This window comes from Rhinoraja longicauda, chromosome 30 (genome assembly GCF_053455715.1).
Source record: "Rhinoraja longicauda isolate Sanriku21f chromosome 30, sRhiLon1.1, whole genome shotgun sequence".
In the NCBI taxonomy this organism is placed as follows: Eukaryota; Metazoa; Chordata; class Chondrichthyes; order Rajiformes; family Arhynchobatidae; genus Rhinoraja; species Rhinoraja longicauda.
The window spans coordinates 22,819,657-22,847,140 of record NC_135982.1 but is presented as its reverse complement, the minus strand read 5'-3'; the positions used below and the strand labels follow the sequence as shown (position 1 = coordinate 22,847,140).

General features: G+C 37.8%; 1 protein-coding gene across 12 annotated transcripts in view; it reads left to right on the top strand.

Moving 5' to 3' along the window:
- The window catches only part of kcnab2a (potassium voltage-gated channel subfamily A regulatory beta subunit 2a), a 141,081-nt gene that overhangs the window by 86,721 nt on the left and 26,876 nt on the right, over positions 1 to 27,484 (top strand). For all 12 annotated transcript variants that reach the window (XM_078425608.1, XM_078425612.1, XM_078425614.1 and 9 more), the window contains 5 exons: positions 19,176 to 19,219; positions 19,542 to 19,579; positions 20,869 to 20,948; positions 25,944 to 25,988; positions 26,828 to 26,872. In XM_078425608.1, coding sequence (XP_078281734.1) covers positions 19,176 to 19,219; positions 19,542 to 19,579; positions 20,869 to 20,948; positions 25,944 to 25,988; positions 26,828 to 26,872 — 252 coding nt within the window. The remainder of the gene's footprint in view (positions 1 to 19,175; positions 19,220 to 19,541; positions 19,580 to 20,868; positions 20,949 to 25,943; positions 25,989 to 26,827; positions 26,873 to 27,484) is intronic.

The window sequence follows — 27,484 nt, the reverse complement described above, 5'->3', positions numbered from 1 at the left end:
AATCTTCCGGATGCAGTTGGTATTTGTCTCAGGGTGATACCAGGAATACAAGTCCACTGTCCAGATGAACCATGCCAAAACTGTTCATAGCAAAGGAAATGGATAACTGACTCATCCCCAACATAGCCACCTTCTGGGCAGCACACGAGACACCAGCTGAACGGACCTGAGAGAGAGAGAGAGCAAGATCTTGGTACTTGTTTTAAAGACTCAGTGATGACATTCTGGCAAATAAGTTTTCTAGTTAGCTTGGACCACCATCAAACAGAATCCAATATTTCCTTTCCTGTAGATAGACACAAAATGCTGGAGTAACTCAGCGGGACAGGCAGCATCTCTGGAGAGAAAGAATGGGTGACGTTTCAGGTCGAGTCCCTTCTTCAGACCTTTGCTTTATTGAATATTCTGTGCAGACGATTGCTTTATTGATTTATGGTCAGGAATATTTTATACACAAACATTTCTATGAGGAACAAGTAGAAGTGTAACTCAACAAATGGCAAATTCTTCAGCGATGTGATAAGACCTATTCTATCAGTAGGGGCAGTTACTCAAGTGCTCTACCAATACAAGGGTACAGCAAGGATGTTATACCATTTGAACTAGTGCCTCTAGGAGTGCACCCAGAAATATGTTTTGTGTGTACATAATAAAGGAATAAATAAGAAAATTACATTGCATTCAAAGATTACATAAACCGTAATACTACCATTTAAAATCTAATGTTAAGATTAAGAATGAATTAAATTGAATTAGTCATTAATAGCGGAACACAATTACATTGCTAAAGGGGGAAGACTGAGATCTGGAATTACCCAGGAAACTTCTCTGGTCACCATTAAAACCCTGTTTCAAACCAAACTTTTTACCAGGCTTTTAACTAACTGCCCTACTATTTTCATTGTGGTTTGATTTAATCTTTTGAAACACAATGAGACCAGCAGTCCTTTTTTAAAACATTAAATACATAGATCAGTACCATGCAAGGAAAGCCTCCATGGCCCACAATGTCTGTGCTGAACATGATGCTAAGACCATCTCTTATCTACCTGCACATGATCCATATCCTTCCATTCCTTGCCTATCCATATGCCTATCCAGAAGTCTCTTAAATGCCACTATCATATCAGTGTCAACCATCAGCCCAACAGCACATTCCAGGCACTTACCACCCTCAGCGTGGGGAAAAAAAAAGTTGCCGCACACATCTCCTTTAAACTTTGTCCATCTCATCTTCAAGCTATGCCCTCTAGTATTTGATTCCATAGGCAATAGGTGCAGGAGTAGGCCATTCGGCCCTTCGAGCCAGCATTGCCATTCAATGTGATCAATGTGACCACAATCAGTACCCCGTTCCTGCCCTCTCCCCATACCCCCTGACTTCGCTATCCTTAAGAGCTCTATCGAACTCTCTCTTGAAAGCATCCAGAGAATTGGCCTCCACTTCCTTCTGAGGCAGAGAATTCCACAGATTTACAACTCTTTGAGTGAAAAAGTTTTTCCTCATCGTTTTTCCGTTCTAAATGGCCTACCCCGTATACTGAAACGGTTCTGGACTCCCCCAACATTGGGAACATATTTCCTGCCTCTAGCGTGTCCAATCCCTTCATAATCATATATGTTTTAATAAGATCCCCTCTCATCCTTCTAAATTCCAGTGTATACAAGCCCAGTCGCTCCAGTCTTTCAACATACGACAATCCCGCCATTCCGGGAATTAACCTAGTAAACCTACGCTGAACGCCCTCAATAGCAAGAATGTCCTTCCTCAAATTTGGAGACCAAAACTGTACACAGTACTCCAGGTGTGGTCTCACTAGGGCCCTGTACAACTGCAGAAGGACCTCTTTGTTTCTATACTTATCCAACCTGGAAAAATGTTTCTGACTGTCAACGCTATCTATACCTCTTATAATTTTACATACTTCTATCAGGTCTCCCCACAATCTCTGGCATTCCAGAGATAACAATCCTAGTCTGCCCTACCTCTCCCAGTAGCTAATAATCCATGCCTCATTCTGGTAAACCTCATCTGTGCCCTTTCAAAAGCTTCCACATCCTTTCTGTAATAGGGCGACCAGAACTGCACAAAGTGCTCCAAATGCGGCCTAACCAAAGTCCTATTCAGCTGCATCACGATTTCCTGACTTTTATACTCAATGCCCTGACCTATGAGAGCAAGCATACCATATGCCTTCTTTACCACTCTCTCTATTTGTGTTGCCACTCTCAGGGAGTTATATTTGGACACCAACATCCCTCTGTACATCAGTGCTGTATGGTCATTTATGGTCAACTGAATGTTTTGGAATAACATTTACTCTTAAACTTAATATTGAATTTTAATTTCTGCTGTCAGCGTTCATGTAATTTCAAACTGTTTTGTGATTTTTAACTCCTTTATGAACTTTTTTTGCTTTTGCACGAGGTGGGTTTCTGAATATTAATATGAAATCCTGGAGTTAGGGGGCTTTGAATACTATTGGAATTGGCACCTGCCCGATGAAAGTTAAAGCAGTGAAATGTGAAGTGAAACACTTTGAAGGAAGAATGAGAAGGGTGATTTAATTGAATGACATAATTTTAAAGGAGGCAACAGGTCAAATTGACGAAGCTTTTAAAATCATAAGGGCTTTGTGTTTATTTACAAATGCAAGGAGCAGTGTTTAAAATTGTCTTATGGGGGGAGAATTGGAAGAACTTGGAGATGTCATTCATTTGCACGACTGGTAGAGATTAGCGATAAGGTAGTGGAGGGAGATTTTAAAAACCAGGATCAAATGTTTAATCCCAGATAACTGATTTTAGTTGTGATTCAATACCACAGTAATGATGAATGAAGTGGGCAGTGAGAGTTAGGACGCAGGCTGCAAAAGATTTGGATGACTTCAAATTCTAGACTGTTGAAAATAAAAGGCTTGGATTGCATTGAAACCATCAAGTTCAAAAATAACAAAGATATGGATAAGGGAAGCTCATGTATGTTGTCTGGAGGCAGAATTGGATAAGAAGGAGGTGCAAGTTGGGTGACTTTAGCAAATATTGCATCCTTCATGGTAAACTATATGACACAAATTTGCAAGTTCTGAGAAAAGAGAAAGAAATAGTTGGGAGTAAGGAAATAATTGAGCTTTAGATCTGGTATTACCTATATCATAAGGCTTGTTACCGTAATAATGTTGGGAGAATATAATGGCAGTAACTGTCAATATTTCAACATAGTCATGTTACATGAGCTATAGCTAATCAGATTCAGTATCATTAATGGATTCATCTAAGGCCTGAATGTAGTAACAGAGTAAGTCTATGTTTGAGTTAATCAACCAAGAATACCAAAACAGTTTAATTGCTTGATGATGATATTTCTGTTTGAGAGTTTTTACAAATAGAATATGTTGTTATATCCATGTGTAAAAAAACACCTAGCCATGTGATAGTCATTGTATCTGAAAGGACTCTTGCAGCATCACTGAGAGACATGGTAAGGCCCATGCCAGTGTTTCCACTATTTGCAGCATTACATGACATATGAAGAAGATTTGTTTATGTTTTTGTTGATCAGCAAAAAAAAAAAATTCTCAGCAGGATTTTGGCTGCATTCTGAGAATGTACTGGAATATCAATAAATGGGGGTTAAATAAACTAATATGGAACACACATCACTGATGGGGCCCATTGGCCTTATCATAATGCTTACTCCCAAAATTGTCTCATTAAAATGCAATCAGGTAGTGATTACAGATTTTATTGTAGCTACCTGCTATGTAGTGACAATGAATAATTCAACAGGTTTTGGGAAGTGTAGATCCGATCAAAATATGATTGACAGCCCAGTGAAAAGAATCTCATTTCCTAGTTATGCTTGGCTGGAGTGCAATCTTTTTAGTTGCCCCTCTACAACTATGGTAGATTTGATCTCGCACTGAATGACAGCTGGAAACTCTCATTAATCTTTCATGCATTACTGGAAAATGTTACAGTTTAACACAGAAATAAATAATGCAGAGTTTTCATTGTGAGAGATTGACAGCACACAATACAGAGTTGCCAGGGAAGGAAGTTGCCTATAAAAAAAAGATTATACAGAGATGGATGTTGTAAGGAAGTAATGGACTTGGGGGACAATTTGGCTCAAGGCAGGTGAAATTTAATGCAGTGAAGTAAGGCAGTTTTGAAGGAAGAATGAGGAGGGGAATTTCAATACAATTATTAAAGTGATGCAAAAGGGATGGAAATCTGTGGATTTGTATATATTAATTGTTGAAGGTGGCAGGGTGTGATAATAAGGCTCTTAAATTTCTCACAAGACTCTTTTAGTTTATTGATATTAGTAAGGAAGATAAGCCACTCTGGAGAATAGATTAATTTTATGCACAACACTTTGGAAAGGATGTGAAAACCTTGAAAGAGATTTTTCCCAATGGGGCGAGATATAAACAACCGTAGTTATACGAAGAAACTAGAAAAGCCAGAATTGTTTCCTTCACACTCTAACATTTAGAGCACAGAAGATCACGGCTAAAATTAAGTGGAATTTTCAAAATGATAGAGTTTTTTAAAAAAAATAGAACCAGGGGCCACCGTCTTAGAATAAAGGGGAGGCCATTTAAAACTGAGGTGAGAAAAAAAAAATGTACCCAGAGAGTTGTGAATTTGTGGAATTCTTTGCCACAGAGGGCAGTGGAAGCCAAATCACTGGATGGATTTAAGAGAGAGTTAGATAGAATCAAGGGATATGGGGAGAAGGCAGGCACGGGGTATTGATTGGGGACGATCAGCCATGATCACAATGAATGGTGGTGCTGGCTTGAAGGGCCGAATGGCCTCCTCCTGCACCTATTTTCTATGTTTCTATGTTTTATCTGATAACACTGGTTAGAAACAGTGCAACAGATTTTTGGTATTTGGCATGTACCAAACTGGAGATGAGCACCTTATCACAATCTAGAAAGCACAATCTAGGAAGAACGGTGATGGAAATACATTCAGCTGTAACTTTCAGATGCAAATTGAATATATACTTAAGAAAGAAAAAACTGAATTACAAGGCCAGTTTTGGGCTTGTCAATACTGGAAGCTGAAGTGAGATGCTGCCCAAACATGCTTTGCTTGGGACACTCAATTGTCTGTTGTAGAGAAGACATTAGCATGCCAAAGAGGCTCTTGTTATGGCTGGGGAACTTTAGTTAAGGAAGAGTAGCTGAGTTTGTGTTTTTTATTTGGAAGAAGGGAGGTTGAGGACAGATCTGATCAAAGTGTAAAAGATTGTAAAATTAACAGCGTGGCAATTTTTTTCAAATTATCAAAGAAGCCAAGAACGAAGGAATGCAGATTTAAGATAATTGGTAGAATTAAAGAGTAATTTTTCACCCCCAAAATAGTATGAATCTGGAATTCACTGCTTAAAGGGTTGGTGAAGGCAGGTAATCTTGTTATATGTACCTGGACCAGTACTAAAAGTTGTAACTTTCAAAACCATGCCCATCGGTTAGATTGCTGGTGACTGTTACAAGAAAGATGGCTGGCTTTACACTGCATCTGGTCCAGAGTTGCTCTCAGCAATTCAGGACTATCTGCAATGTCCTCACCCCTGTGGAATAATCACCCATCAGCTCTGCTGCAGTCACAAAGCCACTGAGGTTTAAAATAGTTAATGAAACCCAATGGACACTTTCATGTATGGTGTATAATAAAACTTTTGTGTAGGAAAGAACTGCAGATGTTGGTTTAAATTGAAGGTAGACACGAAATGCTGGAGTAACTCAGTAACTCAACGGAACAGGCAGCATCTCTGGAGAGAAGGAATGGGTGACGTTTCGGGTCAAGACCCTTCTTCAGACTAAATAATGGATAACGTCTTGGGTCGAGACCCTTCAGACTGAAGAAGCGTCTGAAGAAGGGTCTTGAGATAAAACTTTTGTGCATGTGTTGCAACTATGCATAAAACTCGTGGAGTTTGCACAAGTGATATCAATCTAAATGCCAATGCCTAGTTGTACCTAACCCAATGAATTTACACCAAATGTGGTGGTGCTATAAAAAGGTCTTAACAATGATGAATATGGCAAATATTGTCAAAGTATAGTAGAAGCTACATAGAACTTTTTAAATGACATACAGATTATTTAATACATTAGTTGGGGTTGCTGTATTATATAACTGGATTAAATTGTGTGACCCTTGCTCCTAAAGCATGTTAAATGATATTCCACCTTTCAGTCACTGTGGCACTTGCTGAAGCAGAAATAGAAGTCACTATTTCAGTAACGTTGAGGAAGTTTCATCTTGTGATGTAATGTACCCTGGATAAAAGTTTTATTCCCATTAATATTTATTTGCCTTCAAAAATTAAAATCAATTAAATTAGTTTACATAACCTATTTGCTAATTGTGCGAATAGTTTGATGCAAAACGTTACATTTTGTTAACTTACAGGATGCCATTTAACTTTGTTGCCACTGTTTTTCTACCATCTCTCTTGTATACAAATTTCTTCTTGGGATATGTTTCCATGCTCCTCAGTAGCTTTTCTCATAGTATATTTTTGGCAATGAATATCAGCAAGTTTGAGAGCCATATAGCAAGAAGTAGGAATGTCTGCCAGTTGCTTTGCACATGCAGTTCCCACTGTGCAAAATTTCCAGCAGGCATAATGAATAGCAATAGTTTGTGCAAGTGATAATTTCGAAATGCAAACTATCAGTTTAAAAAAATGTACTTTGTTAAAAAGACCATTTTTAATGTAACTACAGTTACTTCTTTTGTAGATCTGCTAGTTCATTAGGAAAAGAAATAATAATGGCATTTAAAACACAGTAAAACACAATTTACACAGTAAATTGATGACAATTTATCCTTGTCTTTCCTTTTATTTATAATGAATGATCTCTTGCTATCCACTTTGCTGCTGTAACACTGTAAATTTCCCTGGTGTGGGACAAATAAAAGAATATATTATTATTATTATTAAAATGGCTGGCTATGAAATAACATTTGAACACCTGGATTGCATACTGGACAATCTGGGAATATGTTAAAACTGTATTTGAATGGAGGAAAATAACTGCAGATGCTGGTACAAATCGAAGGTATCACAAAATGCTGGAGTAACTCAGTGGGTCAGGCAGCATCTCAGGAGAGAAGGAATGGGTGACGTTTCGGGTCGAGACCTTTCTTCAGACTGGAGAATGCATTGACAAATGGAAGCTTGTTTGCAGATGAGTCAAATAGTATTCAGGGAACATTAGCTTTTCCAGAGCTATGGTGCAGAAATGTGAGCTGACTTCTTCATTATAATGACAGAGAACAATGCAGCTCTATACAGCCTGAAATAAAGACGGCATTTTACCACAGTTGGTGATACATTTAGAAATGCTATCCTTAAAAAAAAATTAAAAAATGATATTGGCTTTATATTACAACTGACCTTCCCAACAAAGAGTGAATATTGTTTGCATCATTGACCTGAAGGTTTTATTTGATGCTGTAGAAATTGTGAAATTGTCACCTGCAATTTTTGAAATATATCTGCTCACCACATTTGACACATCTAACTAATCAAAGCTGGAAATCCACCCCCCCCCCCACGCATAACTTTCTTTCCACTACTCCCGCCACCTTCTTCCCTCTCTTTTTGCTCCATTCACTCACTACCCATTCCTCGCTACTCCATTGTGATTACAGACACAACTTAACTCCAACTGCCTCCAATCCCCTTGCCACTCACCTCCCCACGAGCAGAGATGCTGAAAGCATTTATAGGATCCAGAACACCACCCTGGCTGAGACTAGTTTATTAGGGACAGAGCAGAGATTGAGTCTTTCTAGTCCGATAGTCAGATAGTCACTGGATAACATTTGCATTTACTAAGTTGTGGCTAGGTGCTCATCTGTGGAGTCCATTAGAAACTACTGCCAGAGATGTGGAGAGTAATCCAGATTTTTTAGATCAATAATTAACAGTTAGGGACTGTTGGAGCAACTCACTTCATTTGCCTTTCCATTCCTACACTGATATGTCTCTTGTTGGCCTCCACCATTGCCATATGCTAACTGGAGGTCACATGCCAACTGGGAAGAACAGCACCTCGAATTCTGCTTGGGTAGCCTACAACCCAGGGGCTTGAACATAGAATTTTCCAATTTCAGGTAACCCCCACCTTCCCAGCATGCACAACTTTCTTCCCAGTCCCTCCCCGTCTTTCACTCTCTTCCACCTCCATTCACTCACTACCCACCCCTCCTTACTCCTTATCAAGAGATATAAATAAATATACATAAATATGTTAAAAGAGAGCATCTCTGTGGATGTCATGGAACCATAGAGCAAGGAAGCATGATGCCAACCATCATGCCACGGGGTTGGCAAGGTGATGCAGCGGTAGAGTTGCTGCCCTCCAGCGCTTGCAGCGCCAGAGACCCGGGTTCGAGCCCAACTATGGGTGCTGCCGTACAGAGTTTGTATGGTCTCCCAGTGACCGCGTGGGTTTTCTCCGAGATCTTCAGTTTCCTCCCGCACTCCAAAGACGTACAGGTTCATAGGCTTGGGTTTGTAAAATTGGTAGAAGTGTAAATTGCTCCTAGTGTGTGGTGCGTAGGCTTGTGTTAATGTACGAGGATCGCTGGTCAGTGCGGACTCGGTGGGCCGAAGGGCCTATTTCCACACTATCTCCAAATTAAACCACACATCAAGCACTAATTTTTACTAATCTCTTTTTTATTCACCTCATATTACCATCAACTCCTCCCCGATTCTACAGTTTACCAATAATGTGCTATGGCAATTTACAGTGGCCAATTAACCTACCAGCCCACCTATCTTTGGGATGAGGGAAGTAACTGGAGCCGCAGTGGATACGTACAGGGTTACAGGGAGAATGCACACTCTCCACACAGACAGCGCCGGAAGTCATGATTGAACCTGGAATTGTGGGGCAACAGCTCTACAACCTATTGTGCAGTCTATGCCATATCCATGTCTTGGATTCCAAGGCCACAAACCAGATGAATTGCACTGTTGCAGGCCATATTTTTGTATGACCTATTCTCCTGAGTATTTTTTGTGCAAGTGTACCATGAATATCACTCTGATGCCCTGATGGATGGCCGTATAAATAAGCATATCCTACTGAACAAATTAACATTCTAAAATAACCGTAATGTGTTTAAATTAATATAATTACATGAAATAGTGTGACGTTAATAAGCCATCGAATCATACAGCATGGAAACAGGCCCTTTGGCCCAACTTAACTATACCAACCAAGATGGCCCATCTACACTAGTCCCCTGACCGAGTTTGGTCCCTATCCATGTACCTGTCCAGATGTCTTTTAAATGTTGTTTTAATACCTACCTCCTCTGGCAGCTCATCCCATATACCCACAACCCTCTGTGTGAAAAAGATGCCCCTCCGGTTCCTATTAAATCTTTCCCCTCTCACTTTAAACCCACGTCCTCTGGTTCATGATTCCACATATCTGGGTAAAACGTTGATTTATTATTTATCCGTTTTTGGTGTAGCAAGTGGCAAATATGAAAAAAAATATTGTGGGTCCCACAAAAATGATATATCACAGAAATGTAAAGGGATTTGTGTAAGTTATTAAGTACTGAATGTAATGATACTAATTTAATAATGTCTGAGTGATGTTACTAAACTATTTTAAAAATAATTTTGGCCTAGCAGATAATTTGTTTGATTATTTACTTGCAGTAATATGTGCATCAGTTTTGAAAAAAAAAAATAATGAATATGTTTTTTTAATGAATGTGGTAGGTTTTGAGTTACTTGTTCAATGAAAGTTATAAATTACATTTATTATTCTGTGTAGACCTTTGTATCTCATACAAGATGCGCTCTTTTAAGCACGGTTTTGTATGGCTAATATTCTACAGGTGAAGACTTGATGTAGTGAGTCAGTTACCCACCTGCTCCCGGACTATTTCTCCTCTCCCACTCCCCCGGCAAACCAATTTTTATTTTATTCATGACTTCTATGCTGCTTGTCAGATGCAGCCCAGTGAGCCCTTAATTGTTTTTATATACACTGTAATGCCACTAAGCCTCCGTACCGGCTGAGGGAAGTTTTAGCTTTGCATTGATACATCTGTGTTAACTGGTGCGGTCTGGTTAACATTCACAAAATATAATAGTTTTCTTTGTTAAATGTGCTGCAGATTTTGGGATTCATCGTAGGACTTTTCGGTAAGTATTTCCTTACTTAGCATTGGTAGTTTATGGACTATGACACTCCGGAATGACTTTGAAAAAGAAGATTAACAAGAAACGATTATCTGAAGTATGCTCGAGTACTGAAATCTTTCTTCCGATTTGAAAGAATTGTGTCTTCAATTTGCAGCACGATAAAGGGGGAGCAAAAGAACATCGCTGACACTTGAGATACTGCTGGCACTGAAAAAAAAAAATAAACCCTTTGGAGATTCAGCAGCGTTATTCATCTATAAGGACTAAGCATAGGTAGAATACATGACCATGAAGAAGGAGCAAATGTGCCAATTCCAAGGAAAAGGAAATATGCTGCATTTTTTTACTATCGACGATTGATCTTTCTATTTTTCTTGGTTAAAAGCTTAGTTGGATTTTGAAGACTGTATTCAATCGCTGCAAGTCTACCCATTTTATTTTGAGAGCTTCATCTGCTATCACACATTCCACACCAAGAAGACACTCTATGATCATCCTTTCTGTAAGACATAATTTTGCAATTGAGATTTTCAGAGCAATTATGCAGGTGTCGTTTATGTGCACCGATCATAGTCTGAAGAACAGAGGCACAGATGAGAGACTCAATCGGCACAATGCAAGTAGCCCCAACCTAGGAAGTAAAGGCAAGTTCAGAACAGTGGCTATGGTTGCCCGAAGTTTAGGACAACTGTCGGTGCAAAACATGGCATCTTCATGTGATTTAAGCTCAAATTACCCAGGGATGAAGTTTAGGTATGGAAAAAACTCATCTGCACGTTATAATTTTGTAAAATGGGAGTACGTACACGCACTGTTTCGCGATCAATATTATCTAAATGAAGTACATAGTAATTTTCAGAATTACAGTTTTTTGGTCCATTTATTCCTGGAAAATATCTCTAACTGTCGGTAAAAACTTGTAAATATTTTTCTATGTCCAAGTCTAAAATACAAGTCTATCATACAATTTGCATTTGACAATTGAATCTTTGAAAATAGAAAGAGAAAACACAGTTTAATTAGGTTGTTTCTTTTTAGTGTAATATTTATGTTCAGTAATTTGGCAATAGAATATAACTAATCAGAGTTAACTCAGTGTTCTATGTATGTGATGAGCTGGGGGGGGGGGGGGGAGACTGGTGTGTGCTTTAATTGCTTCATGAAATATAGGGCATGACTTTAATTCCAGAAATAATTGCTAAATTTGGGTCACAGGATAGTGACATTTTTAATTGCAGTGTTTTAATAGAGTGGGTATCCAATTGGCTCTTGGAAGGAAATAGTTCTAAGGATGTTGCATTTCTCCATGCTACCAACTATTGGAATGTTTTTCCCTTGATGCTCATTGTTTTACTAAAGTTCCTTGATGACATGAGGTCAGTTGCTGCCTTCATATTAAGAGTAATTGGTTTTGCATTGCCTCTGAAATTCAGATCTTCGCCCAAGGCTGTTGGTGGTCCTGCCTAAATGCAAACTGGGCTTTGGTGAGCAGGCATTGGAGAGGGTTCAGAGGAGGTTTACGACAATGATCCCAGGGATGATTGGGTTCATGTATGATGAGTGTTTGACAGCACTGGGCCTGTAATCGCTGGAGTTTAGTAGCATGATGGGGGGAGGGGGGGATCTCATTGAAATCTACTGAAAAGAGTGGATGTGGAGAGGATGTTTCCAGTAGTGGGAGAGTCTAGGACCAGAGGACTCAGCCTCAGAATAAAAGGATGTCATTTTAGATTGGCAATGAGATGGAATTTCTTTAGCCAGAGGGTGGTGAATCTGTGGCATTCATTGAGTGTTGGAGGCCAAATCAAGGAGGCCAACTTATTGAGTATTTTCAAAACGGAGATTGAAAGGTTCTTGATTAGTAAGGGCATCAAAGGCTATGGGAAGAAGACAGTAGAATGAGGTTGAGCAGGAAAAATAGATCAGCCATGATTGAATGGTGGAACAGACTCGTTGGGCCAAATGGCGTTATTCTCCTATAAGTTATGATCATGCAATGCCAAAATCACCAGAAATGTAAAAATATTGGCAGATCTTTATGGTTATTATTAAATTGATGTATCGTTTTAGAAGGACAGGAATTGAATGCTTATTGATAGGTTGTATTCTGCGGGTATGGAATTGTATCCATTTAAGAAGTCACAATCTAATTACTTTAATTTACCATCAGTGAGGGTTATCCAGAGTTTAATTGTTGTTTGGTCAGGGAATTTAGCAAATTTTAAACTGCTCAGTGGTATTTTTTCGAAGACAGAAACACTCAATGTTTAATTAAAAGGTGCTTTATCAAAATTATTTCCTATTGTTTACAAAATATGATGTTTAAAATGGCTGCTCAATAATTTTAATAAATAAAAAATGTAATATCGTATTCTTTCAACATTTTTCTGAGATTGAAATCCAGTGTTTAAATCTGATTTGTAAACTCATAGTTGTAACCTTGACAGATTTGTAATTATATCATCGTAGCATTGAAGAGATTGAAATATCTGCACCCAGGAAAAGAAATGACGGAATGACAAAGGTTTTCATTATAAGTATGTGTATTGGAATTTATAAAGGAAATATAAAAATAACAATTTAATATTTAAAATGAACAAATTACACACAATCCTTCATCTAATTTTAAACTGTGTCAACCTTGTTGCATCTGAACTCTCTTTGGGTCTGATGCACCTATATATTTGGTTCAGGAGGGACATAATTCAGCTGAAATTAATTTGAATAATGCTAATTATGCAGGTTTGAAGGAAGAATTGAGATTGATTGAAAAAATAATTTAAGGGATATGAGTGCATCTGCATTCCATAGAGGAATTAAGCATCTGAGGCTAATGAGGCATATATTATTGCCAAAAGGAATAGCAATTCTGAGATTGATGAAGTTTTAGGAATGAGCAATGAAAGAAGTTTCTGCAACTAAATAAAACGGATGAAACTAATAAATTAAATCTTGGTCTCTGAGGTAGAATCAATTAATACAACAGGAGTGGCTGAAGTATTAAACAAATATTTTGTATGTGTCTTCACAGTCGATGACCCAATAAACAAGTAATAATGGGGATCTAGGGGTGTAGTAGTAGAGAATAACCTCAAGTGAATAATGTAGAGTACATATGGGGGGGTATTAAGTGAACTAAAAGTTAATAAATACAGTGTACTGATGGCGGAAATTCGAGGGTACATGGAGGTGGCTGTAGATGCAAGGGATGCACAATACTCTAGATTCTAGAATAGGTTAAATATGTAACAGTACTGGGGAGAGGGAATATAGGGAACAGAAGACCAGTGAACCTAATATCAGCTGTCAGAAAAGTGCTGGAATCCATTATTGAGGATGTGATAACGAGCACTTAGAAAATTCTGTGATAAGGGAGAGGCAACATGGTTTAATGAAAGAGAAATTTAGTTTGACAAATCGAATAAATGTTTTGAGGATGTAACTAGCAATAATAAATAGGATGGAGCTGATGAACATTTCAAATGACACCTAAAGGATCTGTTCTGTATAATAAGGCACAGTTGGGGGTTGGAGTTAATATATTGACACTGAGGGAAGCAGTAAAAATAAATGAGTGAAAATGTTTATTTTCGCATGCTTTTAATAATTTGGTCGGCTATTTACTGAGCTATTTACAATCCATACTAATGGATGAAAAGACAGCGATGATACAAACTCCTTGGGAAAGTAAGCTGCAAAGACCATATAGAGAGCCTGAAAAGTGATGCAAACAACTGAAGTAATAAGATTAAAAGGTGGTAATAGAATATAAAGTGGAAAAAATATATACACTTTGGGAGGAAGAGAGATTTTGCTCAATGGTAAGAATCCACTAAATGGTAGTATGTTGGACTAGTTAAGCACATAAAACTTGGAAAGTATATAGTGCAAGGCATTTCATTGCAAGAGTGTTGATGTCTCAGAATAAAGAAGCATTGTTGAAATAGTACATGATCTTGTTGGTCTTGTCCAATAAGGGACATACATAGATGTGGTGTATCATCGATGCACTTGATTGATCTTTGGATTGAGAGGGCTATCATTTGAGGAGCATTTGAGTACGATTGCCCTGTATTTTCTTATTGAAGCAAGTTTTTGAATTGGATTGAAAGGATAAAGACTGTGAAGTTGCTTCAACTGACTGTATTGAATTTAGAATTTAGGGCTGTAGTCTCAGGAAAAAGGAGTCAGCTATTTAGGACTGAGATAGAGATTTTTCTTCGTGAAAGAGCTTGTAGATTGTTGGAATTCTCTACCCAAGGAGGCTGTTGGAATTCTCTACCCAAGGAGGCTGTGAAGACTTGAAATTGTTTATTTTATCATGGCACAACTTTAGACCTCGTTCTGTTTAAAGATAAAGTTTGAAAAGATGGTGAAAAAAGCTACTTTATCTCAAATAATGCTTGATTGTGTTTTTCAAACATTAAATTTCCCCACAGAAATGATGAATATGCTTATGTCAAGAAGGGCTTAGATCATAATTCTTTCTTATAGTAATTTTGGAAACCAATACTCTAAAATATTCAATATAGAAATATGTTAAAGTGTCTAAATGAAATTTGCATGATGGAGCAGAAAACCTAATATTGCTCCTTTAAGATTTGCTAATATTGGCCTGGAAATCATCTTTCTTTTCCACATTTGGTATTGTGTGCTGGCTGCCAATGGAAGTTATTAATGTAAATGAATCTCTACAAATTTCTCAATATTGCCAATGCACATAAACATGGTAAACATATCTCAGGTCATTGGAAAGTGAAATCCATTATTCATTATCAATTAAGTCCAGTGGCTTTTTATGAATGGGATATCTACTTGTTAAAATACTCATTAATCATGAAGTGCCAAAATACATTTTTAGAGGAAGAAATAAATCTGTATGTGATAAATTCTTGGTGCGGACACTCAATTTTCCCAATTTCCGTTTTGAATGTTTTATATTTTAAAATCTGTTTATTGTTGCAAATATATATTTCCAATAGTGTGAGGCTATTGTTCTTAGAAACAAGCAAATGCTGCAGCTTCTCAAAATTTAAACTCAAATGGAAAATTCTAGAACAGTAGTCAGCATCTATGTTGAGTTGTTTTTAATCTCCTTTTTTTTTCTCAGAATCTGGACATTTATTGCCCATCCTTAATCACCAACATCTATTGTCCATCCCAAATTACCCATGAGAAGGTGGTGGGCATCAGAGGTTATGGGGAGAAGGCAGGAAAATGGGGTTCAGAGGGAAAAAATAGATCAGCCATGATCAAATGGCAGAGTAGATTCAATGAACAGAATGGCCTAATTCTGCTCCTGTCTTATGGTCTGATGATGAGTGACTTTGTTAAACTGCTGCAATACTTCAGGTGAAGGTGTTCCCATGGTGCTGTTGGGCAGGGGATTCCAGGGTTTAGATCTAATTACAATATTTCCACATCAAGACCGTATGCATCCTGGAGGAGAAGTCGCAGGTGATTGCATTCCTAACTATCGTGGACCTCCTTGTTTGGAAAGGTCGCAGGTTTGGACGTGCTTTCATAGAGGCCAAAGAAAAGAACTGTGGTTCAATTTTTATATGATACACACAGCAGCGGATGTTGAAGGCCATGAATGTTTAGGATGGTTAGGGTGCCAGTCAAACTAATTACTTGTCATAGATTGCTTTTTGAAAGATGTTGGAGCTGCACTTATCCAGGCAAATTAAATATTCCACCATGATCCTGACATCTTTTACTGATGCCAGAAAGGATTTCTAGAGTCAGGAAGGTACACATTAATTGCAGGGTACTCCGTCTCTGACCTGCTCTTGCAGCCACTGTAATTAGTCCAGTTGAGCTTTTGTCAATGGTGATCCCCAGAATGTTGATTGTGAGAGGGTGGAGGGGAAGGGGTGCTCAGTGATAATTATGCAATCGAACGTCAAGGGTGGGTGATTAGACTCTTCTTTGTTGGAAATTGTCATTACCTGGCACTTTTGTTGGGTGCATGTTACTTTCATTTTTTTTTCTATTGGAACCTAATCAAATGTACAGCACTTTGGTCAACGTGGGTTGTTTTTAAATGTGCTATACAAATAAAATTGACTTGACTTGACTTGACTTCTGTTTAGCATGACCAAGTGTTGTCTGGCACTGCCTTGTTTGCTGAGGAGTTACGCAGCCATCCGTGGGCATCCACTTCTGACTCAATAATGGATGGTTAGTCAATGACAAGGTTGTTGAAATGGTTGGGCTTAAGACAGTCCTGGTCAACTCCTGCAGTGATGTCCTAATGCTGAGGTAGTTGACCTCCAACAACCACAGCCATGTTCTTTTATGAGAATTATGAATTAATTGATGACTATTGACTTGAGTTTTACCAGAATTCTGGATGCCACACTCTCACGAACGCTGCCTTGTTGGCAAGGGCATTATTTCTCACCTCACCTCTCGAATTCAGCATTAGTTCATGTTTGGATCAAGTCTGTGATGAATTTTGGAGCCGAGTGGTCCTGGCAAAACCTAGATGGCATCATTGATTTGGCCACTAAAAAAATCTATTGGAGGATGACTACTGTTGGAAGTTGATGGCATCTTGATTATTTTACTGATACTTAAGAGTAAACAAACGGCAGTAATTGAATTTATCCTGTTTCTTGTGAACAACTATCTCAGGAATTAACCTTTAAAATGGTATATGTTCTAAAAATAAACTGCAAAATGAGATTTGGGAATGCAATAGTTCATATTAATTTCGCAGTGCAATTTTTAGATACGCTTCTGAACTGCTTGCTGAACCGACATCATTTTTGCATGCAGTATTGCATGTTGATGTGCTGTACGCTATTTCTGATGCATTGTGTAGTCAACATCCTGCTTTCACAACAATCAGTCCCCACATTATTCTTGGTTGAAATAGCATTGAGCACCTTCTGTCATTTGCCTTCACTTAACCAGACCTTCTTCACTCGCAGGGATAGATAATCATTCATTTTGCCCAACTACCAGCAAACTCCTATCCGTTTTATGATTCCTAAAGTCATCCACTGGGAAAAGTCGTCTTTTAAATATATCGAAATGTTTTTGAAACTGGATATATCAGAGCTCAAAATGCTGAATGGATGTGTTGCACAAGTTAAATTAAGATAATCCTGGTCTTGTAAAAATAGATTTTTAGTGTCTTATTTCAAACATAAAAGTTTATTGGTAATTCTGAAAATCCTCTGAAATCTAGTTTGATTAATTTCCAGCACTCCCAATCTTGAATTATTGATGCTTTTGGTTTTGGTTTGTCTTTCATACATTATTTCTTTTAATCAGATTTGTTTCTCTCATATCAATTCTGTTGCTCTGCTTTATATTAGTTTGAGCTCGAGGAAGATTAGTCCTGACCATTCTGTGCTTCCAGCAAATTATATTGGAAATCTGTAATCTTGGTTTCTCATTAGTAGTCGAGAAATATAATTTAAAAGTCATGTCTGATATCACATTTCCATTAAATTTTTATATACGCAACATAATGTAAAGATTCTTCCATAGTTACATGCACAAGTTAATAATGTAGTTATTTATTATTTAAGCACAGAATGTAAGATTATTTTGGTAATAGTGGAAGGCCATTAAATCTAATGATTGATTCTAATGGTGAATCCACACACTGATGTCTTAATATTTCTCTCATGTTTAATCCAGAATCTACCCGATATCCTCTGGCACCAACAACAACATCTACTACATTGACAACTGGTCATCTTTTCCCAAACTCTGTCATTGCTAAGTCTCAATAATATCTTTAAATTATAAACCATCACACTTTGCTGCACATTATTATGACAAGGATTTGATGTTAAGCCTCAAGAGGAAACTACAGATGACCAAAAGTTCTCTATCAATTTTTAAGGAGTACCTTAACAAGGAAGAATGTGAGATAGAGATTTGAAAGGAAAGAATTCTGGAGCTTATAGTATAGACAACATAAGACATGACCATCAGTGGTGCTGCAGTCTTTAAGAAATAAAACAAATTGATCCTTTATCCATACTGTTTTTTGTCAGTTAACCAGTTGTCTTCCCATGTTAATATACCAAATACCCTGAGCCCTTGTGCAGTAGCCTTTTATATGACACTTTAATCATGTGCCCTTTGCAGTTCCTTACTCAGTACTTTATGTGGGCTCCCTGACACACCCTGGGATCTCCAAAAAAATTGATGAACTTAATTTTCTTTTCATTAAAAGAGAAAGTGTTGGGTCCAGTCTGCAGGGAAGGCAGTATTATGGAGAAAGATGAAAGTTAATGTTTCAGAGCAATGATCCTTTGTTAGAATTGGGGAAGTGGAAAATGTAAATTCATTTTAAGCTGCAGATGAGAGGAATAGAGAGATTAAAGAATGTTTATGATAGGGTGGAGACCACAATGCTGTTGGTGCCACCTAGTTAACAGATGAGTAAGGGCAGAGAGAGAAAAAGAACAAAATAATGTAGTAGACTTGCTAATGGAGAATACAGTAGTTGGCAGAGACGTGATACAAAGAAGAATACTGGATATACCCTGTAGATCAGGCACTATCCACAATGAGCGGAAAACTGAATTAAAATGTTGCAGGTCAGAGAGTTGAGCATCACAAAACCAGGCCCTTCCATTCACCATGTTCGTTTCAACCAGCAATGCCCATCAATACTAATTCCATTTATCAACACAAGGTCCATTTCTTAATATTCCATGGCAACTGATGTACTCTTCTGGATATGTTCTAGTGTCATGAGAGAATCTGCCTCCCCATTCACTTAGGCAGTGTTAATGGACTTCGAACATTACAATGTTCAAAGCCCATTATTAATGTTGGTGAAGTGGTATATTTGATAAATATTTAGGATTGAGCGAACAATAAGATCTAACTTAATGGGAAAAATTGGAACAAGAATTTCAATAAAATATCATGACAGTGTCGACAAAATATTGTTTCATTTATTGTAATTGCATCATATATTTTTATTTTGTAATAGAAACCTTGGAAAATCAGGACTAAGGGTATCCTGTCTTGGCCTAGGTAAGCAATGATTCTTCTCATGCACAAACTAATAACAGCCATCTGTTCTATATCCATAGATGTTGCCGGGCCAATTGATTAATTCCAGCACTTTGTCCAGTTTCAGACTTGCAGCATCTTCAGTATTTTGCTTGAAAATTATGGTTGTCAAATAGAAAAGATCTTTGCTTCCAGATTCATGTAATTTATTGAATCTACAGCTGACATATAAACTAAGAAAACTTAAGTAAATAACATTGACTTGGTTACATGTTTTGTCATTTAATTTTCTTATAAGCTGAAAATAAATTTTTTAAGTTCTTCAACTTTTATCATTCAACAGGAACATGGGTTACCTTTGGAGGACAGATCACCGATGAGGTATGTGTCGAGTCTACAAGTCTGAAACAGCATAAGTGCCATGTTACTGTGGGTAACTTGAATGAGAAATGGTCAACAACATGGGGCAATCAAAGCTTTGCAGTTTTCATTTGTAGCAATCAACAAAATCCCATTTGCAAGTAGCCTGGTGTTTGTGTAAAACAATGGTCTGAAACCTCGCCCATCCTATAATCTAAGAGCTGTATTTGTTCAGTTCGCAACCTCCGATACGATACGATAAAACTTTATTCATCCCCGGAAGGATATTGGTTTGCCAACAGTCACAACACACAACAAGGTACATGAAAACTTGAAATTAAAAGTGAAAACAAAAAGAGAAAGACAAGCGACTGTTGGCTTGCTGCTGTGTGCACAGCGCCTTAACCGGAACTAACGAATGAACGAACAAACAAACAAACAAACACAGGCTTATCCCATGGGCAGAGGATTCTAAAACTAGATTGCCTCCCCTCACACCGGGTCCCCCGTTGTTCTCCCACCATCTTCAAGAGGAATGTTTGGAAAATCAAAGTGGCCAATACATGTAAATGTAAATGTAAATGTAAAACTCGCTGGAATTTAGAAGACTGAGGGGGGATCTTATAGAAACATATAAAATTCTTAAGGGGTTGGAGAGGCTAGATGCGGGAAGATTGTTCCCGATGTTGGGGGAGTCCAGAACCAGGGGTCACAGCTTAAGGATAAGGGGGAAGTCTTTTAGGACCGAGATGAGAAAACATTTCTTCACACAGAGAGTGGTGAGTCTGTGGAATTCTCTGCCACAGAAGGTAGTTGAGGCCAGTTCATTGGCTATATTTAAGAGGGAGTTAGATGTGGCCCTTTTTGCTAAAGGGATCAGGGGGTATGGAGAGAAGGCAGGTACAGGCTACTGAGCTGAATGATCAGCCATGATCATATTGAATGGTGGTGCAGGCTCGAAGGGCCGAATGGCCTACTCCTGCACCTATTTTCTATGTTTCTATGTAATGTTGGAGTGTGTTACACTAACAGTTTCCCAAAGGTGATGAAGCTAATGAGAAACAGTTTGAAAGGCACAACAATTGATCATTTCTAACTTTGGTTAGGAGCTGACTAGACACGAATAAATGCATGGCAGAGGAATTGAGATCTAGCCCCTCTTTAACCTCCCAAAGGTACATCAATTTGTAAGGGTGTATTTGGGTAGAAGGAGAAAGATGCTTATTTTAAATATCATAATGATTGCATCTATTGTGTTTATGAGCTGCTTGAATGGGTTCAATAAATCTTTATTGTCCCCCTCATTTCAGATGGCTGAACAGCTGATGACACTGGCCTATGAGAATGGAATAAACCTCTTTGACACAGCAGAGGTTTATGCAGCTGGCAAGTAGGTCATCTACTCTTTATGATCGTTGCGGAGTATTGCATGATGCACGAGTCAAGCAGATTATTCTGCATTATTTTTTAATTGGAATAATTTCCCAGACTAATAACTCAATAAACAAGGATTGCCCAACTTTGTTGCATCCAGCCTGGAATTTTCATGACAATAATTGTCCTATTCCTCTTCTGCAGTGCTTGGATAGCCCAACAGCTGATTCATTTTCTATAGTTGCACTTCTTACAATTGGTATTTAGCTCTGGACTATGAGAACTATTGCTGGTTATTTCAAATATTTTACTGCGTTCCTTAACAAATATTATGAGATGATGTTATTTAGTGCTATCATAATATAAATCATGTTGACCAATTAATGGTGCTTTGATATCCTCCTGTTTAATCATGTAGACTGTCATATGTTGTAAGAATGGAGCGACATGGCTTGTATTCACTGGAATTTAGAAGGATGAAAGGGGATCTTATAGAAACATGTAAAATTATTAAGGGATTGGACACACTAGATGCAGGAAACATGTTCCCGATGTTGGGGGAGTCCAGAACCAGGGGCCACAGTTTAAGAATAAGGGGTAGGCCATTTAGAACTGAGATGAGGAAAAACTTTTTCACACAGAGTTGTGAATTCGTGGAATTCTCTGCCTCAGAAGGCAGTGGAGGCCGATTCACTGGATGCAACAAGAGAGTTAGATAGAGCTCTTAGGGCTAGCAGAATCAAGGGGTATGGGGAGAAGGCAGGAATGGGGTACTGATTGTGGATGATCAGCCATGATCACATTGAATGGCAGTGCTGGCTTGAAGGGCCGAATGGCCTCCTCCTGCACCTATTATCTATGCGTCTATGCTTCTATGTAAAGAATTGCTGAGAATTGCAGTTAAAATTGAGAAAAGAAATGCACAAAATAGTCGTGTTTAAAGGCAAAATACATTTAATTACAATTACATTGTTAATTCATCAAATGTTGTCTCTTGATCAACTGAGATGTTTTAAAGCCATGTGCACCACCCTTTTTAATTAAAAAAAAAAAAGAATAGTTTAACTCACATTTTGCAAGGCATAAGAAGTTGGGAACAGGAGTAGTCTATTTATCCCCTTGAGTCTTTCTGCAGTTCACTGGAGTCACAGCTAATTTGTGAAGCAAGTAAATTCACACAACTAACTTCTATTGATTATTATCTGTATGTATCCATTATCTATTTATGTGCACCTCTTAAATTTGTTTGGACATTAATTCTAGTTTTACGCCATTTAAAATTAGTCCATCCCGTCCTTGCTGAATGCAAAGTGACTGGCCTCACATTTACCTGCATCAAAATCGATCTATCACAGTTATACAAGTTGTTAAATCTCATATTATCTCATTGTAATTTATATTTTCACCTTCAATGCTTACCACCATTAATCACTGTATGGTTGGTAAACTTGGCCATCTAAATCATTATCCAGCCAAAAGGAACTGCAGATGCTGGTTTACGAAAAAATAAATAAAGTGCTGAGGTAACACAGCAGGTCAGGCAGCATATCTGGAGAATATGGATGTTCGAAGTTTCAGGTCGGGACTAAAGAAGGGTCCCAACCCAAAATGTCGACTAGCCGTGTTCTCCAGTGATGCTGCCTGACCCGCTGACTTACTCCAGCACTTTGTCTTAAATCATTAGCCAAGACATGAGGTAACCTTCTGCATAATTGATAGAACTTGCTGTTTTGCAACTACATATCTGGATCTGCTGAGATTGAGATTTTAGGATAAACAAACAAAGAGAAATATTCAGGAACTATCGGAGGATTAGTAAAATGTTACCAGTCATCTTTCAAATGGCTCCTATTTTTATCTTTTGTTTTCTGGGTTATTCTTAATTGAAGTATATTTGCTGGTAAATAGAAGTACTCATAGACCATTCAGCTGATCTTTGGAAGTATTTCTAACTCTGTTAATGTTATGAATATCTTTTTAGTAGAGATTATAATGAATTGAAGAAATACTTCAAATCTACCTTTAAATTATGGCTTGCCAAATTAAAATGCTTTGTGCTGACCATCACCTGAATTACATTGGCAAAGAAAGAACGTGTTTGTTTCAATCAATGGACCCTTGTAGAACTAAACTGTCTGCTAAGTTTTCTGCACTGCACTCAATGTACGTCTGTCGTAATTTTGATTGTAAATCACTTTGAAGCATTGAAAAATTATTGAGGAACTATACAATAGACATTATTTCTCTACTTGTGCAGTTTTGGGGGTGATCACAAAGCATTTTAAAAATTGACTACCACAATGGTGACACAAGAATCTGCAGATGCTGGAATCCTATTCCATCATGGTATTTTCAAATAATACATTTCTCTTTCAATAGGTTTAACTTGTGTGCAAACATGATGACACCCCCAAAAACTTGCTGGTTGATAGGGTAGTAAGCAATTAATTACTCCTGTTACAAGTGAGTGGCAAGAGAATCTGGTGGAATTAATAATCATGTGAGAGAGAATAGGTTACATGGAACTAAATGGGGGAATGGGATTGATGGACTTGCTCAATGTGCCAAATGATCACCTTTGTCATTAAAAAAAGATGAAATAAAATATGATCAGAGCCATGATGGTCACAGAAAGAATTAAATAATTGTTCCCATCATGCACAACATGCACTTGCTAAAAGTTCTAGAGGGAGAAAGTTACATGGACTATTTTGTCTTTTAAAATCTTTCTTGTGCACTAATGTAATGTTTCAGTAGTCATACCTAGCAATTATAAATTAACAATCTGGAGTTCATTTTGAAAACAGACTTCAAAATTAAATGATTAGCAATTCACATACACTCTTGTGCATGCTTTCACACATGCACAGGCAAACCCATATAAACACAGTTAAGCTACCAACATTAAGAGTGTGGATAGTAAGTAATTGAGCTTGTGGATACCATTCCCATGGATTTGAGAATGCTAATTACACGATAGGATTGCTCATTAGCCGGCACTAGGTCTGGTTGATCTGTTTGTTTCACAGTTGAGCACCTTGAATACATCTATTAAAGCTGGCAATGAAAATAATTGTAGCATCTTGCTGCAAATCAGCCAGCCAGAAAAAGAAAATCCCATAATTATTGGTACTGCACCAAGTATGACGTTACAAATTAAGATATTTAATCAGGATAAATCCAATGATTTTTATTAGTTGAGAACACGATATGAAGGATTTTCTTGGGTAAAATTGATCAAAAAATAGTTGCTATGATGAGACAATTGACCTTCAACAATCAAGCCATCAAGCATTCATGCCTTGCCATCAATGCCATTAGCTCTTTGATCCATGGTTTTAACAGCCGAAAATCTTGGCAAGAAACTCCAAACTGAGCAGGTTTTCGATTGTTGGTCTTAAAAATAAAGAAATAAAACATTAAAAATGGTATCCAAGTGTTTTTTAAATGTTGTAATTGTACCTGCCTCTACCACTTTCTATAAACCCTCGGAATGGCAAAAACGATGCCCTCTGGTCCTTTTAAAAATGTTTCTCCCTTCACTTTAAATCTAAGCCCTCTAGTTGTAGGGCTACCCTCCACTATCCTGGAGAAAAGAGGTGACTATTCACCTCATCTATGCACTTCATGAATATGATATGCTCTGTAAGGTCACTCCTTGACCTCCTACACCGAGGGAGTGACCTTAAAAAGGACCCAGCTCTCTTCATTACTCAAACTTTCCAGACCCTGCGACATCCTGGTAAATCTTACACCCTTTCCAATTTATTGATACCCTTCCCATAGTAGGGTGACCAGCATTATACACAGTACTCCAAGTATGGTCTTATCACAAAGCCATCTATTTAGACACAAAATGCTTGAGTAATTCAGCTGGACAGGCAGCATCTCTGGAGAGACAGAATGGGTGACGTTTCGGGTTGAGACCCTTCAGGCTGAGAGTCAGGGGAGATGGAGGCATAGAGATATGGAAGTGTAAGGTGTGAATACAACAGATCAAAGAATAATCAAGAAAAAATGTAGAATGGTTCATTGTTAGCCGAGGGGAAGGTGACAACGAGGCATATAATTAGTAAAATATAATCACACCTGTGAAACAGTGACAGTGAAATTAGTCGAAGATCTAGGATGGGGAGGGACAGAGAGAGAGGGAAAGCAAGGGTACATTGAAGTTAGAGAAATCAATATTACTTGATTGTCGTCCCCTTTGATCTGTCGTTTTCACACTGACTATTAGACCATAAACAGTGAACGCTTCCTGAATATTTGTCCTGCTAAGCTCCAGTTATTGATGCAGCATTTTAAGTACTGAGATTTCTGTAAATTGATGTATTTATAGAGCAATAAATGGCATGATTTACATTGGGCTACTTGCCGGAGAGAAACGTTGCAGTCAACTCAAATTTCAAAAGTACATGAGTCATCAAGCTAGAAATGTAATGACAGCAAGGTACAGCGTAATTGTTACTAAATTGGTATTGTGGGATTGCCAGTGGACAGCTGTTATGGGAAACTTCATTCAAATTTACTGTACTTACTTCATTAGTACCTGGTAGGCCTTCCAGTTGTTTCTGTGATATGAAGACCATATTGCCCTGTTATGCATAGTACAGGGCTCCCCAGGACAAAGATATCCAAATGTCCTTGCAATGCTCAAAAAATGTGTTGGTTGGAAATGGAGTATCCTATACAGAATACAGAAATTGTTTCGATTCACAAGGGTGGCAGATGAGCAGGAAGTGGTCGGTCTGATCATCCCATGGTACAAAATAACCTAGGAATGATTATCACTACGTTTCACTCTGAAAATAAATTCTATTTTGTATTTAAAATAATTAATCTTAAGTACCTTTAGGTTCAGAAAATCTTGGGTATGAGGAGAATCAGAGAGGAGAAATTGAAATGGAAGCAGTGATGGCTAAGATTGAAAAAATCTTTAAAACAAAAAGTAACATCCTTGTCCGAGTAACTTGTAAAAGATGTTAAACCCCACTTTCTTCTTTCTCCACAGGGCAGAAATTGTATTGGGGAACATTATCAAGAAGAAAGGATGGAGGTAATCTTATTATTCTTAGCTTGATGTTTTGAGAATTATGAGGAAATTATTCACAAATCCATGACATTACTGTGCAGTTTAACATATAAGACTTGTGTCACTAATGTAATATCTTTTTCTAAGTTGAGTGTTTGTGACCATTTTTATTTGTGGAAAAATTGGAACAGGAAAAGCAAGCTAAAAAATGGTTCCTCGGCAGTGCGATGTGTTTCACGTAGTTAGTGAATAAATATATCATCAATTCCACAACAAAGTTAACTGCATGTCATTAAAATGGAAAAACTGTCACTCAATCTAAACAGAGAAGTGGAAGCATCTCCCTTTGGTGGATCAGCTCCAGTGTCCACCTTTCTCACCAACCTAATATGCAAGGGCAGTTTGAGATCAAGAAGAAGGAGGTTTTGGGGCTCTTGAAGAGCATTAAGGTGGATAAATCAGAGGACCTCATCCCACCTCTGGAATTCATATTTTTAGTCCAAGACTTAATCAAGTCAGAAGTTGAAATGTTTTGGGGAAACACAAACTGGGTTTAGCTTTTTATTGAGTAAGGATCACCTGATAGTAAAATTGACAGCACTTTCCATAATGCTGATGATTGTACTGCATGTCCAGCAGATTAGAGATTCAGAACAAGATTCAGAATGCATGCAACTAGCTCTTTAAAAAAAAAATAGATGTGGCACAATACAATGTCAAATAATATCTGAGATTGCCTGAGTTAAACCTCTGTGCTGTGTGTATGAACATTTCCTTTGTATTAGCTTGGCAACACTATACATAAAACTTCAAATGCAAAAATAGACAAAACCATTTCTCAACATTCTCTTTTCTTTTTGCAGACGTTCCAGCCTTGTCATCACAACCAAAATCTTCTGGGGGGGAAAGTATGTAACCAGATATTTTAATGATTAAAACTGTTGAATAAATTTAATTGTGTAGGAAAATAACTAGAGATGCTGGTACAAATCGAATGTATCACAAAATGCTGGAGTAACTCAGCAGGTCAGGCAACATCTCTGGAGAGAACGAATGGGTGACGTTTCGGGTCGAGACCCTTCTTCAGACTGATTTAACAGACTGATAAATTTAATTGATGTTATTCAGTATTTATTGGAAGGCAATTTACAGCAGAGCCATTCAGACTAGGAAATTTAGGGTTCGATTTTCAGAGTACTTAGTCATGAAACGTGGCCATGAAACTTTAATTTGGGATTTTTGAGCCTGGTAAAACAAAGATAGATACAGAATTTCTGTGAGTACAGGGCTAGGCACATTTTGATGCAGCAGTGCTGGTGGGCGTATAATACTTTTCTTTGGCAGAAGGAAATTAGGAACAACTTGAAATTTCTACATTTTGATCACTAAGGTTGTGTTAATTATTGGTGATTTTACTGAGGAAGCTATGGTTTTATTCCACCTGAGAGAGCTTGTCAATATTATGAACCTTTGAATCAGCAGTTTAGGTGTGTGTTTAGAGGAGTCTCATTAGGTGATTT